This window comes from Labrus mixtus, chromosome 7, assembly GCF_963584025.1.
Source record: "Labrus mixtus chromosome 7, fLabMix1.1, whole genome shotgun sequence".
In the NCBI taxonomy this organism is placed as follows: domain Eukaryota; kingdom Metazoa; phylum Chordata; class Actinopteri; order Labriformes; family Labridae; genus Labrus; species Labrus mixtus.
Genome location: NC_083618.1, coordinates 18,271,780 through 18,289,199, shown reverse-complemented (window position 1 = coordinate 18,289,199; position 17,420 = coordinate 18,271,780). Strand labels below are relative to the sequence as shown.

Below are 17,420 nucleotides of genomic sequence, written 5' to 3'. Positions count from 1 at the left end.
AACAATTGATGGACTACAGAAGGATGTATTTTAGTTGTATGCATAAAGTGATATCTATAACTACAAAACTGCAAAGAAGAGATTTTACATCACTTGATTGATTCAAGAGAAAGAAAAAAGCTAAATTCAAAGAGTGATTTGGGCAACCAATAAAATTGCTACTACTGCGGATATGTTTTATACAAAGGTAGATGTTTAAAGCCTTTGCACGCTGAGTCTGTTTTTTTCGTCCAAAATTGCTGCACGTGTAAAAAGATATACGATCTCATGTTATAAGTCGTGTTTGCACACTGACTCCAAAACTTTTATCCAACCTAGATGGAGCCAGCATTTTTATTTTTTTCAACAAGTCAAAGAACCACAAAATCATCTTCACTACTTGATGACTTGTTTTCAAGCACAAGACATTCAAAAAGCACATCAGAAAAAAAAAACTACTTGTTGTGCTAAGACATTTACTTTTATCACATTTCATGCGTGATAATGCATTAAGACTACCACTCGAGTTAATGAAGGCATGTGGAATTACAGAGGTCTAATAAAACTGATCTAGTGTCTGCTGATGTAGACTTTAGTGTATTGACCAGCGCCTGGGTGATAGGCAGTGTCCAAAATAAAAAGCCTGAGTCATTACTTTCTTTAGAAAAAATAAGTTTAGTTTACTTATTTACTTTCAGTCGGACAATTTTGCTTCCGTAAGCAACTGAAGACCATCCCAATGATTGCTTTCTCAGAAGTACATGCTGCCAAAGCCTTTCCATGCTCCAACAGACAATTACATTACATTTTTGTAAGTAATTTAAATTTGGGATCTAATTCCAATACCTGCAGTAAACCTTACAGATTTCAAATTGTTAAAAGCCTGCATGGATTCATTATGCGGAGAGCAGTAAAAAGATCGAGACATCAATGTACCATTAAAATTAAATGTGAGCACAACTTAAACATGGACAATAAAACATTATAACTGCTGAAAGAAGCACCGTAGCTTTAAACAACAGACCAAATGTAAGCACAGTTTTAATGCTATTGTTTGAAGGAACAAGTGATGAATTACACCTCAATCATAAGTCTGTCATTTTAGCTTCCATTCACCTGATGTCTCTCACACACTGATGTTGAAATATAAAATAATTAACCAGCACGAAATTAACTATCATGAAATCATGAAATATCAACTATCAAAACATTCTTACAATTGGTTTGCATTAATATAGGGTGCCTACTTAATTTGCACTATAAGATACAAGGATGGCTTTCCTTGTAGTAATAGTTTAACATGTTGGGAAGGTAAGCTGTGTTTGTATTTTCAAGATTTAGATGAGAAGTTTCGTTTAGAAGCATGGGCTTATGATTTCTGTAGCAGCAACCTATTAAAAGCTCGTAGGCCTTTTACTACAGAAAAACCTGATTCACCTATCCCGTGAATGTAGCCTAAATTAATTGCACATTATTAAATGTTCAACTCAAGCAGAATTCATTTTGTAGACAACTTTATGATTTTTTGGGGGATTTTGAAATAGCCTTAAAAATCCCTGAGGGATATTGTGGTTTTAAACTCTGTTATTGATAGACATGCTTCTCACATACATAGGCCCAATCACACACACACACACACACACACGCACAAACAAGACCTGGGGACATGCATTAATGGAGAGATGTCAGAGTGGGGCTGCTACACACTGCTATGCAGGGAGGGTTTGGTGCCTTGCTCAATGGCACCTCGGCCGTACTCGGGAAGTGCCCTGGCACCTCTCCAGCTACCAGAGCAACTTCCCACCGGGACTTGAACTGTCCCTTCAGACTGAGCTACTGCCACCCCCATGAATGAGCAATAGTCTGCATTCTTAGGAAAAGTAGGATACACAACAGTCAGGAAAAACGTAAAGCCATAACCAATACAAACAGAAAATGTCGAATTACTCGGAAATACTTCAGCTGTAAGCAATAGCAAGATATAATTGAGAAAAATAAAATCCTGTTTCTACGGACACAGTTACCACTTCGGCTAGCTAGTTATGGGGCGCCAATTGTAAAGTTGCGCACACTACAAATAACAACAACATTTCTCCACATTTAGCCCTTAAAGAATCACTTTTTATTCACATTTAGAGAAATATTTGTGAACTTTGTCATATTTACTTTTGTGAATAAAAATGTAAGATAATTTCATTGGCAAATATAAATGTTAAATATTATATCTAAATGTTGAATGTTTTATCTAAATGTTAAATGTTATATATAAATGTTAAACATACATGTCCTGATTCTAAATATTTAGCTACGTTTCTAAACATTTAGTTTACATTCTATATATTTAGCTAAGATTGTAAATATTTATAATCAAAGCTAAAGAATATAAACTAAATATTTAGCTTTGATTTCTAAATATTTAGCAACAACTTCTAAATATTTAGCTAAGACTCTAAATATTAATATAATAGAAATCGTTGCTAAATATTTAGAAATCAAAGCTAAATATTTAGTTTATATTCTATATATTTAGCTTTGATTATAAATATTTACAATCTTAGCTAAATATATAGAATGTAAACTAAATATTTAGAAACGTAGATAAATATTTAGAATCATGTATTTTTAACATTTATATATAACATTTAACATTTATATTTGCCAATGAAATTATCTTACATTTTTATTCACAAAAGTAAATATGACAAAGTTCACAAATATTTCTCTAAATGTGAATAAAAAGTGATGTTTTAGGGCTAAATGTGGAGAAATGTTGTTGTTATTTGTAGTGTAGCATATCGTTGTTAGCCCGTGGCACAAAACACACAAAACAAGTGTGCAGCTTAACTCACGATGCTCACTTACAATAGGCTATTTATGCAACTCCTTCAGAGTTTCCTCTTCTTCTCCGTCTTCTTCGTAGTCCTCAGTCATCCCAATGTCTCCACCGTGTTAGCATCCTCATCCTGCTGGAGTTAGTGAGCCTCGCCATCATCATAATCTTCTCTCACTTGTTTCTTATCCACGGCAAAAGTAACGCGGTCCATAATCAGCTAATCAGTACAAAGTTATTGTAGCCTATTTCATTAAAGTTAGTTGACACACTTATATTAGCCTACTCCTTCAATACAATCAGAGTACGGGATGGTGTCACACAAGCCTTATCACAAAAAAAAACAAGTTCAAAGGTCATCATCACAGCTGTAACTGGGATGTCATTAGGTAGGCTAAATACATTAAGATAACATTAAGGAAATTATATTTAGCCTAATTAAAAGTCAGCTTTTAAAACTCCATAAAATAGATTTGTTCTTAGTCCATCGCTCTATTTTTTCCCAACAGAGGGTATTGGAGGGTCTCAGTTTTTTTCTGCCAAATGGAGACTGGAAGCAAATGAATTAGCCTATCTTGTCTTTGTCAATAGGGGAAAACTACGGAGGAGGATTAGGGCCACGTTAAAAAAAAATATATATAAGAGCATCAGCAGCTTGTTCTCAAATGCCAAATATGGAGCATCTTGTAATACTTAATAAAGGTTTCACTAATAAGGAAATGTGTAGGCCTAGTTGGTAAAAAGCAGTGAGTTCAAGAGAAGTTTTCACTTCAACTTGCAAGACCTTGTTTATCTGTAAAATGATGAACAGGAAACAAACTGGCTCTGCACATGAGACACTTCAACAAGGTAGACAAGTGCAACAGACAAAAATAGTTGTGTTGGGCCTTTACTTTCGCAAATATGAAACTACACATGCTTTTGGCATATCATCTTCAGATTGTCATAAAATATCAGGAACCTGAAAAGATACTGCAATAAACTGGCTTTTCCAAAGAAAGAACCACACTGACTTGGAGGAAGTTGTCTAAAGAGGAAAAGACTCTACTTTCATCATTTTCTACTTTCATCATTTTCATGCAGGCTGGTCTCGAACTCGTTAATTTACCAGATTATTCTCGTAAATTTACGAGTTTAATCCATAGACTGTAAATTAATTTAGCAAATTAACGAGTTTAATCTTGAAATTTAAAAAATATGTTTTTTTTTAACATGGCCCTAATCCTCCGTCGTAGAAAACAGCCACCGGATCCTCTAAATGTCTCTAACTGAAATGTTGTTAAAATGTTGGTTAACTTAATTTGAAATGTGTAAAAAATGAAATGAAAAAGTGAACAATGAAAAGGAGCTGTTAGGAGAGGGTTCAAGGTCTTCAAGATTAGGTTGCCACATAGTAGTCACCTAATAAAATATTGATGCCATTAATTTTTTTTTCTGATAGCCAAACATAAGGTACCAGGAAGAAGTTTATTTAGCCTATATAATAATTTTTTAGCAACAAAAGCATGGAGCAAATGCTGATAGACATCCTGTGTAAACTCAACTGTATTGGTTAAAAACATGGGATTGCATTTTAAACATGTTTACATGAATAGACAGTATAAGATAAACCCAGTAGTGCGTCACATTTATCTCCATCTGAGGGCTTGTTTCATCCAACATGCTTATCAAAAATGCATTCTGCGAAACTCATGCTGCAGTGAGCCGCAGAAAGCGAAGTCCCACCCCTTGTTTTTTTTATGACTCTCTTTTTTATACAGAGTAGTGAGAGAGTGAGTGAGTAAGAGAGCAGAAAGAGGATGTAGAGGAGTAGTGATGCTTTAGTACCCTGTCCTGCGCAGAGCATGAACAAAGTGTGGAGGATGAATTCTCCGACAAGGAGCACTCATTGTGAAAATATGGCAGAGGAAAAATCAACTTCTTTCAGCTCGAGAACATATCTAGTGGAAGATGTTTTTTCAACAAAAGGTGGAGATTGAAGTTCCAACAACCAATTTACAGTCTGTGTAAAGGTAAGCAAGATTTGTGAAGCATAAAAATGTCGTCCTCTCCTGGTATCAAACCTCGGGAGCATGTGGACCTGGTGTACATCTCCATAGAGACCGCCATCGCCCTGGCCTCTGTGCTGGGGAATGTGCTGGTGGTGCTGGTTGTGTGCGTGAACCGGGCTCTCCGAGACACCACATTCTGCTTCATCGTGTCTCTTGCTGTGGCTGACATTGCTGTCGGCGTTCTGGTCATCCCTCTGGCCATCATAATTAGCATGGGATTTAACACTCAATTCTACACCTGCCTCTTCCTCTCCTGCCTGCTGCTCATCATCACCCAGAGCTCCATCCTCTCCCTTCTGGCAATCGCCATTGACCGATGCCTGAGAGTCAAGATTCCTATCAGGTAAGGAACTGTTGTTAAATCAATTTCATCAGTGGTCTTAAAAGTGTAGGCACTAACTGATTGAAAAAAAGAAGAGACAAGTTTTGATATTATTGTCATGGTTTATGTTACATTTGCTCTGTTTAGGAAAATATTGCAGTATCCTTAAAGTAATTTGCATGTGGTTGTCTGCTTATGGTAAATAAAATATCTAAAGTGAGGAGCAAAAGGAAGTGTCAGCACATTCCCCTACTAGTTGTAGTTTCCTCCAGTCAACTGCACCGATATTTCAACAATAAAACTCTGATCCAAACTGTTTTTACCCCCCAAAAAAAAAAAAATTCTCTAGAATAGGATATGTGCACATTTTGATCAGCCTGATTTCACAGGAGTTTACTTGTTCCAGTAAATGGTATCGGGTCCTGTTCAGCCAGGAAGTACAACTGATAAGACTAAAAGTTTAAAAATTATCTTAGCTCTCAGATCTTGCAACATTCACTGATACCTTCGTAGTTGCACAATTTACTGAGCTGCAGAACAAACTGGGGTCGGGCCAATAGTCTCTTATATTACTTCTTTATTCCTCTTATTTTATTTTATTTAGCATCAGAGAGCTAAGTGTGCACTAGTCAATCCAGACCAGGTACTTCTCTGAGTTGATGTCTGACATGGCGCCATATATCTTTGCCTGGTTTAATGCAAATCAATGCAGTGGACATCAGAAGCTTTTAAACAAATTAAAATGTGCCTGTCCGCTTAAAGACTGACAAAGGCACCGTTTGTTGAGGCATTTTGGCAGTCGCCTCGTTCTACTTTCTGTTTATCAGTTGGATCTGATGTGAAAAAGAAAAAGTGGCTCTTGGAAAAGCCTCTTTGAAGAGTAACCAATAGACTGCCGTTTGTTCAAAGAAATGATCATGCAGGATTATTAAGATTAAAAACGTTTTTTTTTTTTCATCCCTGCTCAGGTACAGCACCATCGTGACCGAAAGGAGGGCGCATGTTGCAGTTTGCCTGTGTTGGATCCTCTCGTTTCTGACTGGATTGGTTCCCATGATTGGGTGGAATAACCATGATGCTCATAGAAACTCCAGCAACATCATCTGTAATTTCACCACCGTCATGAGGATGGACTACATGGTTTACTTCAACTTCTTTGGCTGGGTGGTGGTACCGCTGTCCGTAATGATTGCTCTTTATGCAGAGATCTTCAGGGTGATCCGACGACAGCTAAACCGGCGAGCTGAGGCGACGTGTGATGGAGACAGGTACTATCAGAAGGAGCTGAAGCTGGCCAAATCTCTGGCCTTGGTGGTCTTCCTCTTTGTTGTGTGTTGGCTGCCGATACACATCATGAACTGCATCACCTTCTTCTGCCGGGACTGTCACGTACCCAAGATTGCCTTTTATGTAGGGATTTTCATGTCCCATGTGAACTCAGCACTCAACCCAATGGTGTATGCATTCAGGATAAAGCGTTTCCGTGTCACGCTGATCCAGATCACTCGACGTTGCATGTTATGTAAACCCACAGAACCAACTCCGACGACCAACATACCAGCCCTGGAGAAGACGGATATGTAACAAAGTCGAAATGGTGTACAGTGAGATTAATCTTATGATATTTGGAATATTTACAGATTAACAAACAAAAAAAGCACTTCATTTAATCCTGACCCATTCATATTTCTGTGGCATTAAGATTTAAGAAAATGAGCTTGCATTAAAAAAAAAGGGACTACCACCATCAGCCTGCATTATTTAGTTTTAACTTAATGCTTCTTTAATTGATTCATATTGAATTTTATTATACGTATGTCAACGTGAAGTTATCAAGAAACATTTCATGTTCAAAGGTTTGTTGCGTAAATTCACCAGAATAAAGATACAAAGCTTCTTCATTCAGTATATTTATGTTGCAGTTCATATTTCACCTTTACAACCATTTAGCTATTTCAAAAAGCTGTGCATCTCTGGTCATGGGACAACTCAAAGAGCTTTTGGGACATTCACACATTTAAACACACATCCATCCACTTAATAATCAACACAAGCTGCATGGCGATGGTGGCTAATCAGACTTGTTGATAACTGACAATCAAACCTCATTTTAAAGATTTATTTTTTGCTCAGTTGAAAGATGCTATACATATCAAACAGCAAGGTGCAGTAGAACAACACCCCTGTCTGAGTTTAATGTACAACATCTGAAGGAAGATTCATAAAAATGACCAGGGAAGCGGTATTACAGTATCCTGGGTACCAATTTGTGATAATCCTTTTTTTAAATATGAAGCCAATCTAATGGAATGAGTTGCATAGAAGTGGCGTTTCTATAGTGGCTGATTTATACACAGATGTTGAATTCAAATCATATATGGATCTGATCTGAATGAAGAAACCTCTCCTGCCCAATTACCATGGTGGAAATATTTCCTAGTAAGAAGTGCAGTCATAGCCCTCATAATAGTAGCACACGTTGGCAACACATTTGAACAAATGTTTATCAGGACAAGATCAATCTAAAATAAGCACACCTGGAATCTATAAAGAATTCATTATTAAAATAACATCAAACTTTCAGGTAACAAGAGACTGTGGAGTACAGATTTAGATTGTGATATTACTGAAGAAGAGGGCTGCGTAGAGCCCATATAGTCTCTAAGGATGTTTACGTATGTTCGGGGGAGTGGGAATTTGCAGGCAGGCCTGAGAACATATAGCTTCTGAATAATCTATGTTTGGAGTTTTTTTTTTTTTTTTTTTTCTCATTGCTTGTTTTTGTTTTTAATGAAAAAACCCTTCAATAAAAGAGAATTCAAATGTTTTTTTAAAAGTGTGTACTTGTTATCGGCGTAGATTACAAGCCAAAATATGAGAGAGATGAAGGTTTGTAAAACGTTTCATGTCAATCCATGCTGGATATGATTCAATATTTTATTTTTCTAGTAAGCGTTAGCTTCATTTATTTATTTATTTATTTACATTGGATCCCCAATAGTTGTTACCGCAGTAACAATTATTCTTCCTGGGGGTTCCAGCTTTGACTTGTTGGTGGTAAGTCTAGGGGATTAAGGAATTTAAGGCTCCTCCTCTGAGCTCCATAAAGATCCGTTCAAAGTTTAAATGGAAATCAACAGATTGTTGAGATATTTAAATGTGGATCAAAGTTGTGAAAAACAAAACAACCCACACTTGCCCTTCACTGCCGTGATGATATGGCTGAATATAAGGCTGGATTCAGCACTAGTCTGAATTGCATACATTGCACCAGTTGTCCTTGTTATCGCTGCTTAAGACGTCTGCAGGAACTTTGTCCAGCGCCACAGGAAGATCAAAAATAATATTTCACAATTGAAATTGTTAAGTGATAGGCTCATGTCAACACTCATGTCATGTAACCCTAGAGCTACTTTACAGTTTTGTTTTCATTTATTAACAAAATAATCAGTTTTGAAAAGTCTCCTATTAAGCAGTTCTACCTGAAATTAACTCGTTAACCCCGCAAAACGTTCCAGTTTTAGTGGTGGTTTAGATTATTGAGATGGATCTGGAGTAGCTTTGAATTTGTGCTGGTAATTAACCATGTAAATAGTTAATAATGGCTTTCTGAACTTTCTTGCAGGTACAGGAGGCCCTACTAGCTTGTCTACGGGGCTGATGACCCTTCAATCCAACAATTAAACAATGGGTGCACATTGGATGTTCATGTGAACCAAACCAGAAGAGTCAAAATAGGACGATTTATTCACTTAGATCAATAGATTGTTCTGGACTTTTATGTTTCCACAAAATCCATCCAACATACTGCACAGAGAAGTGAGAAGACTTTTCCTGGAATGCAAATTAACAACACAGTCACTAAACCAGATGTAACAAACAAAATCCAAGCTAAGCAGCCATTACTCTTTTATCACGGGATGCAGGCCCTTTCTTCAGCTAATTCAGCTGGTTTAAGCCATATTTCAGTAGCTGCAGAGAGGCTCATAAGCATTTCAGTAAATTACCCTCAGAGCATTACAGTACGCTGCAGTGATTTATTCCAACTCTAAAGCAGTGTAATTCTGCTTTGTCATCACTTTGATTTCTGCATCGTTTCTCTCCATGCCACATTACCTCCACTCAGAGAGACAAATACACCAGAAAAAAGAAATGTGTCTTTATATGGCTCATGATTTGCATTAGATATGCGGATAATGTTTTCTTATGTATGCAGAGATGTTAATTTAGCTCAGATTTTTGCACATTCACCTGTCAGGTATATGCTGTGGCCACCTAACATATCTTTGTCTGAAACCTGCCCCTCTCTTTGTAAGGCTCTGTCCCTCCCCAACAAACCAATCTATGAGTATTTTACCATCTGTCACCTTAATCCTTGTCGAGGGATTTGAAACTGCTGAGTGTGGCCTAATCCTTAGCCCTCGTCTTATGACATACTCAATATCCATCGTGACACATACAGTCATTGCACTACACACTCCTATGGCTGGAGGTCCGCTTACTGCTGAAAAAGACACAAGCATGGTGTAAGTGAAGAGACAAACACCCAGGAGTCTACAGTTTATGTGTGCATCCTATTTTCATCCTGGTTTCATCTTCTTTGAGGTAAGGACCCTTCAACTTCATGGGAAATCAGCAGACTTTGGGAGGCCTCCTATGAGGCCTTCTTAGTACTTCTTCAACTTGTTATCATTTAAATGTTTTCTAAAATACTAAAAAAAACAATTATTTACAGCATCAAACCACTCCAATATGTCTGACACGGACCAAACAGGACATGACCAGGAGTCTCCAGAGGACGACATGGACGAGAAAGAAAAAGCCTTGATACACATCAGTAAAATAATTGAGGCTCGCCGCGCGCTGCCATGGGAGCAGTGGACATTAAGGGAAAAAATGACCTTTTACGTGGACCGCTTCTTCCTTGGGGTCATGGTCATTTTTATTCTGATGTTACTGGGAGAGTTTGGCTATAAAATGTGGTATGTGACAAACGTGAACAAGATTGCAGCGTTTGTGTCAGATTCTGTTGTCTTCCTGTTTGACTGGCTCTTCACCCAGGAGAGACAGGAGGAGTTGGCTGAATTGTAGCTTGTTATTAGACAGTTTATTGCATTTCATTTCAGTGTTCTCTTGTTTGAGGCACTAGTATATATAGTATGTAATAATAAATGTCCATGGAACAATCAACACATCATAACTAGAGATGCATTCATATCATTGTTCTGTTACGGCATTACTATTAAAATGTGTAGCATCATCCTCTGATCAATGTGTTTCTTTTGTGTATGTTAAGCATGTTCAGGTCAGGATAATACGATTGCAGAATGTATTGTGCAAAGTCATTTTTTAACTGGTTAAAAGACAACCGCAGAATATTTTATATTGATGTTTTTTTTTTCAAATTTTAGGGGGGATATGGTTTCAAGGAGTGAAATTTATCAAGTTAAGTCTCTCATGTAGTGGTTTCTTTATCCCTGTAGGGTACTAGTTAAGAATTACACTGACATGCCTTTTTCACACATATGATCACCTTATGTGCATTGAAATAGATTTATTAACTCAGTTGTGAGGACTTCTATTGACCAGCGTAGAAAAGCTGTTTGCTTAAATTCTGCTGCCTAATTACTTTTATCAAGATGTATATTTTTAATCATAATTTGATACAATTTCTAAATGTTTCCAAATGCCTGTGGTTGCAGGATTTCTGTGTATAACTGAAATCCTTTTTTATTGAGATGTTACTATCTTTATTTTTGTAAAAGTAAAAAATTATTCTGTCTGCTGTAACAGATGAGAGCAAAATGCTCCAGCAACACTTGTAGTAAGAAGATCAACTTTATTAACAATTTAGACCGACGCGTTTCAGCTCGTGGCCTCCATCAGGGTCAGATGAGAGCCACAGTTTCTCAAAATTGAAATCTGAATCTTTTTTGAAATATTTTTGCTAGATTGTATTGTTAATGGGAAAGAATCATGACCCGCAGATGTAATTCTGCAAGATGTTGTTGAATACAGCCTTCTTTCCAATTTCCTAAAAAACGTTATTTGGAAAATTCAAGTAAATACTTTATTGTTATTTGAAATGAGAAAGAACAGAAATGTATGGGAGGAGAAGAAGTAGGAACAAATTTGGCTAACTTAAAATAGGCCTACTTTTTTATAAAGTCATACAGTTTGTACAGCCTGTCATCTTTGGAAATTTCTTATAATGATAAATAATTAAGAGTAAAAAATAAAAATAAACCTTGCACATTTATCTAAATGTTGTGCTATTTAAATAGCCTTCTAAATATATCAATTAATCAGGTTAATGGAATTAATCCGAATTAATCTGATGTCTTTCTTTTCGAATGACGACATTTACGTCGGTCATCCGGTGGGCCAATGACATCGACGCATTCCTTTGCTCTACCACTTCCGGTACAGCCTCCGTCTCTCTTCCGGATTTCTTAGCGTGACCGACGTTTCGTGTCTCTTTAGACTTAAAAGTAAGTGAGATTTAAGTTATTAGAACTGTTTATGTTTTTAAATTGATGCCTCACCATGAGAGTTATAGGCGAAAGGTTGCTTTTGATGACTATAATAATGTGGTGTTGATGATAGTAAGAGCCTCCTGCGTCACAAATGGAGGACGAGGCGCCATGCTTTGTCAGCTCAAACAACACATGTATATAACCCTCACTGTTCACGCAGTATTATGCATATAAGTAGCAGGCTGTGTCACTGTATTATGTACAACAAAAACCTCTATTAAATTAACGCTCCACTGCAGCATTTATGTTTTTGTTTACTCATCTGGGTGAGATTGGTTGTTTTTGACAGCTACAGTTCAATCATACATAAAAACACTTAATTTTAAATAATGACCCCCAAAACTTTGTCGGGTGAACAGTTTTCCTATAACTGTGATCTGTTGTCCTTTTCCAACTTTTCCTTCATGCACAGAATTTGTCGTTATATGATAGCTGTAGGTAAAAATAGACCTGTCAACTGTGACACCACTCCGACCATTACTGCCTCCTAGTGGTGATGTGGAGCACTGAACCAGTGGGTTAATAAAGTATCAGGGTGGAAAGTTTATTAAGAATAGGAAAATTCAAATTCAATTCAAATTCCAAAAAACTTTATTTGTCCCCGGGGGGCAATTCAAAGGCACACAGAGCAGTAAATTAACAACAGTGCAAGTAAACGAAACATTTTAACCTAAATATAAAGTGTCAATTTAAATACAACTTAAAGCTTAAACTTAACTTAAAAATACAAAATATAAAAGAGTAGATATAAGTGGATAGTGATCGGACTAACAGATGTAAACAGATGTAACCAGAACTATGTGCAGTAGTGACCAGATGTAAACAGAACTATGTGCAGTAAACGAAAAATAAAGTCAAAGTCAAAGTCAACTTTATTGTCAATTCCAAAATATGCCAGACATACAGTGGAATCGAAATTGCGTTTGTCTCCGTCCCACGGTGCAATACAACCAAAATAAGGTAAAATAAGATAGGGTAAAATAGATCAAATAAAATTAGGTAAAAATAAGATAAATAATATTTACAGTAATAAATTCTATATAAATATATATATATACAGAGCTATGTGCAAGTAGGCAAATACTAAATGATAAGTTATTAAGGTGCATGTCGAAAAGTGGAACAACAGAACTAATATATACAATATAACTGTAAAGGTAAAAATTAGATAAATAAAGTGACCGAAGTGCAATGATGGATCAGAAACAACAGGAATAAAGTAACCAGAACTGTATGAATACTGAAATAGAAAGGATAGAATAAAGTGATGTAGTGCAGGAGACCAGATAAAGCAGAGGCTGTTAAGGTGCATGGCAAATGGAAGGAAGTAAAAACAACAACAGCTGAGAGTCTGCATTTAATAATTCAGTTTTCATTACAAGATATTGGCTGCTTTCACAAAATCTTAATCGAATAATCAGCTGATAAGCTAAACGTGACAATTTGTTCTGAATATGTATATTTTAAGTCTACTTAAGCTTGGTAAATTGAGCTGAGCGTTCATTGCTATGTTTGTGCATTTAGAAATCAGATCATCCCTTAAGAATTAAAGCAACACGCTATCTTAACTATTTAGTAAAAAAATAAGTGATGTAAGCCATTTCTTGACGATTTTTTTACATGACTTCATCAATTCATCATTTCATCAGTTAAGTAGTGGTCCTTCATAATTTACTACTACCCACATTGACGTCCAACATACTGTACTGAGAATGCTAAACATTTGATTTTAGGAATATGTGACTGGACAGAAGCAGCAAATCCTGTTTAGCTTCATTAAGATGAGAATAACAACAAAAGGCAGTGAATGTTTTTCAACTTCAAATCGATTACCAGAGTAGTTGCTGATTTTAGATTTAACTGCTGGAATAAACTGTTTAACATAAACAAATGAAGCCGTTTCATAAAATTCTTTAATTTCGCTCAAATTGTTCAACTGTAATAATCTGCCCGTCCTGTCACTGCAGAATGCGTTACGTGGCCGCTTACCTCCTGGCTGTGCTCGGTGGAAACGCCAGCCCCTCTGCAAAGGACATCAAGGCCATCTTGGGCAGCGTAGGAATTGAGGCCGATGACGAACGCTTAAACAAGGTATGCCATTAAGAAACGTATGTTATACAAAAACAAGCATGTTCAAGTAAATGCTCTGTGGCTTCAGTTACATGTTGCATCTCTCTGCAGGTCACAAGTGAGCTCAATGGAAAGGACATCAATGAAGTCATGAACTCAGGTAAGGGCCTCTCAGTAAACATGAGTTGAAGATATTGTAACTTATGGACTACTGCTGTAAACTTGTATTTGACTTTTTTCCACAGGCCTCTCTAAGTTAGCCTCCGTACCAGCAGGTGGTGCTGTGGCGGCTCCTGCCGCTGCTGCTGGGGCCACCGGAGCTGGGGCTGCACCTGCTGCTGGTACGTGTTCACCTCTCATCAATTTGATCAGGAATGTCTTTGATGCCGTTTCAGATCTGCAGTGCTCAAACTCAGTTGTCTTTTTTTAATGTCAGTGCTGCTCAGTATTCAGTCTGAGATCTGTGTTGTAAAGACTGTTGTCTTTATTTGTTTACAGTGGAAGAGAAAAAGGAGGAGAAGAAGGAAGAATCAGAAGAGTCAGACGAGGATATGGGCTTCGGACTCTTTGATTAATCTCCCTTCTCTGAGCTCAAAAAGCAATAAAAATGTAAAAGGTTTACACACATAACATTGTCCTTGTGCATTTTTTTAAACATTGGTTTAAAATGGCTCTGATTATGATTGTGCAAAGGTTACTCTTCCCAAAGACATTACTGCTACTTGTCTTAGAAACACTCTGTCTTTTGATGACAAATAACGCTTTTGTATGTTGCCTGCTAAAAATAGACCAGACTGGGAAACCTGTCATTATTAAGCAATCTGGACCCCATGTGGTCGGTCTGTCCTGCTGTTGGCCAGATAACTGAAACCACATAATGGCTCTGGCTTAAAGGGACAAGTAATGATTCAGCTGAAAACACAGGTCACAGCACAACCACATTCAAAACAAATGGAGAGCCTACTTTACAATGTTTCAAAGTCATGTTTCCCTTTACATCAGTATTGTCTGAGAACATTTAAACCTTTGAAACATGAGGTCGTTAAAGAGTTGATTTGCTCATCAATGTTTCTTTAATCGGTTATTTATACATTTGTGAAACAAACAATCCAACATTTAAACAGCAGGTAGAGTAAATGGAAATGTTTCTTGCAGTGAAATAGCCTTGCTTAAATCGATGATTACTAAGAACCTGAACAACAACAGGCAGAGCTGTCACTTTGATTTCCATCCTTTGAAGAGCCAAGCCTCTTCTGTTGAAAACGTCCTCTGATGCAGCACTTTTCTGGTCGGTAGCCAGGAGTCTGGCTACGTGCTCTATTCATTAAAATGTGCGTCACCTGTCACATCACAATTCATCTGTTGTTTTTTTTTATGATTATCCGACTTTGAGAATGTGCCACATCACTTAGTAATGTTTGCAGGAAATCTGACTGAACTTTTCCACAAGCTGCTTCTTGTATCTTGTTTTTGTTTCACCTGATGGTCACATGAATTGATTTAGTGTTCAACAGATGTCACTTTAATTATGTAAAAGACATGTAAAAATAAGGATTTGAAAATAGTAGGAAAAATATATTCTTATTTATGGAAAGATGTTTTTATGTTTAAACATTGATAGTAATGGGATTTCTGCTTATGGCTAAAATTGGGCTGTGTGTTTTATCTTACTCTCCCTGTTCTGCCACCATCGATCCTCTGGTTTCCTTTAGAGTATGGCGTTAAAAAAAAAAGAAGCTCTGCACACCTGAGTGTATGACAGGTGCATTTCAATGTTTCAGTCTAATCGACCTTCATTGAGTGTAATGGCAGCAAGAAAACATTTCCAAGAGACTGCCTCAGTTTTCAATCACCCAATCAGAGATCCACAGAGATTGATGCTCACCCTATGTGTTCACCTGGAGCTGCTAAGTCCATCAACAGGTTCAAAGGTTTCAAAGATGATAAAGCACAATAAGTAAATGTTAGACATTCATGTAACCTTAAACCCCACAAATTGAAAAGTGGGTTTCATTATCTATCATACCATCCTGTAATACATGCAAGCCCATGAAAAGTCACAAAACATGAATGTTTGAATAGATATCACAGGTCAAAAAATACACAATATAATCTATCATCAAAATAGGGTTCATCATACATCATAAACATCAAATTCATCTTTCCCTGTTTGAGGACATCAGTGATTGGGAGGATTTGGAGGCGATTCTCTGTTGTAAGTTTCCTGCCTGCAGGGGAACCTGTTCTACAGGTGAAAGTCATACCCGTCTGTTATGTAACTGACCCGACTTTCCGACATTCTAATTATTGTTGTCTGGGAATCGATCGTAGATGCAGTGAGCAACATTAATATTCCAATGGAAAAAAAATGTGTAAGCTAAAACAGATTGTTTTTTTTTTTATTCAAGCCTGATACGTTCTGATTTGACTCAATACAAAGGAAGGCGCTGACAGATGTGGAATACTTACATTTCAAACTGTTAGTTACATGCAATTATCAAAAATGATCTTGAAATAAATATCAGTGGGATTATGTTACATACTGTAGATTTAAAACACAGATACATCATGTATTGGTTTCAAACCATTATTTAAAGTAACTTAACATCAGCGTTCAACCCCAGAACAGAAGTTACCAGGGCCTCGTCCTGTGCTCGCCTCTCTCTCACATGTGCACACTGGACAACTTTATAGAATTCGACACTGCTTGTAAAACCTGTCCTTTTAAACTGGCATGCTTATCTGAGCTGCATCTTATTTTATATCACAATTTAACTCATTCCAGAGGCCAACTCTGTTCTTAATTGCGTCTTTTAGTGTTGTTACATCAGACGATCTCGAGGGCTGTTACCGCAGCCATGAGGTTCAAATGTGCCGCTGCTTCCTTCGTGCACATAACATTCAACAGATCAAACCACGCTGTGCATGTGGCTGCAGCAGTTGTTGCCATGACTTGTTAATGGCAGCCTTAGGTGCTTTTAGAAAATGCAAAGGTGTGGCAGCCTAAAAGTCGTGTTCACTCTTCCAACTAATTCCAAGTAATCTCAGTCATCAGATCAGACAGGATATGCTTCACAACCATTTTACCTTTAAAATATAGCCTCTTTAGTTTTTTTCACACATGCACACATGTTGGTGTGAACACCAACGGACACTGTTATCATCCCAAGTTTTCCCAGACTTTTTCCTGCAACGCCCCGGAGTAAATTTTCCACCTGAAGTTGGGGGTGTTCCTAAATGTCTGAACGCTGCAAGAAAAATTAGGAGAAATTTACAACAAGCGAACGGGAGGGATAATGTCGTTTTCATCCTTCCACAGACATGATCTTCGTGCATGTTCTAAAGCTACTTCAAACTCTTTGCTGCTCGCCAGTATGTTCCATTTGTGTTACAGTTACACGGCAAAGATTGTTGCTCATATGCCATCTTGACTCGTCTTCTTTGTCATGTCCTGCCACCTGAGACATCCTCTCCCATCTGACTGGAAAACTTCCCACTGTGAGGGATATGTGTCAATATGCAACTCAGGAAGACTACAGGGACAGACTGTCAGGAAATTTTCTAGGAATTTCAAAGATTGCATTTGTGATAATGACTTCTTTGACGATTTGCATGCCTCTTCATTTTGTTGT

At 37.2% G+C, this 17,420-nt stretch overlaps 2 protein-coding genes across 2 annotated transcripts; both read left to right on the top strand.

The window, feature by feature from the left end:
• Window positions 1-4,230: 4,230 nt before the first annotated feature.
• On the top strand, window positions 4,231-10,442 carry LOC132978243 (adenosine receptor A1-like). Its single transcript, XM_061043376.1, has 3 exons — window positions 4,231-5,203; window positions 6,151-9,787; window positions 9,918-10,442. The coding sequence occupies exons 1-2, from the start codon at window positions 4,848-4,850 to the stop codon at window positions 6,764-6,766; spliced, it is 972 nt and encodes a 323-aa protein (XP_060899359.1). The 5' UTR covers window positions 4,231-4,847; the 3' UTR covers window positions 6,767-9,787; window positions 9,918-10,442.
• Window positions 10,443-11,544: 1,102 nt separating this feature from the next.
• rplp2 (ribosomal protein, large P2) lies at window positions 11,545-14,418 on the top strand. The gene is made up of 5 exons (XM_061043375.1): window positions 11,545-11,673; window positions 13,686-13,809; window positions 13,900-13,948; window positions 14,034-14,129; window positions 14,287-14,418. Exons 2-5 carry the CDS (start codon window positions 13,687-13,689, stop codon window positions 14,361-14,363), a joined length of 345 nt encoding a protein of 114 aa, XP_060899358.1. The 5' UTR covers window positions 11,545-11,673; window position 13,686; the 3' UTR covers window positions 14,364-14,418.
• The last annotated feature ends 3,002 nt before the right edge of the window (window positions 14,419-17,420 follow it).

Excerpts from the sequence above, each read along its gene's own strand:
- rplp2 (XM_061043375.1), top strand. The coding sequence starts at position 13,687 with ATGCGTTACGTGGCCGCTTACCTCCTGGCTGTGCTCGGTGGAAACGCC. Across the intron at positions 13,810-13,899 it reads ATGACGAACGCTTAAACAAG|GTCACAAGTGAGCTCAATGG; the intron begins GTATGCCATTAA and ends ATCTCTCTGCAG. Across the intron at positions 13,949-14,033 it reads CAATGAAGTCATGAACTCAG|GCCTCTCTAAGTTAGCCTCC; the intron begins GTAAGGGCCTCT and ends TTTTTTCCACAG.
- LOC132978243 (XM_061043376.1), top strand. The coding sequence starts at position 4,848 with ATGTCGTCCTCTCCTGGTATCAAACCTCGGGAGCATGTGGACCTGGTG. Across the intron at positions 5,204-6,150 it reads AGAGTCAAGATTCCTATCAG|GTACAGCACCATCGTGACCG; the intron begins GTAAGGAACTGT and ends ATCCCTGCTCAG.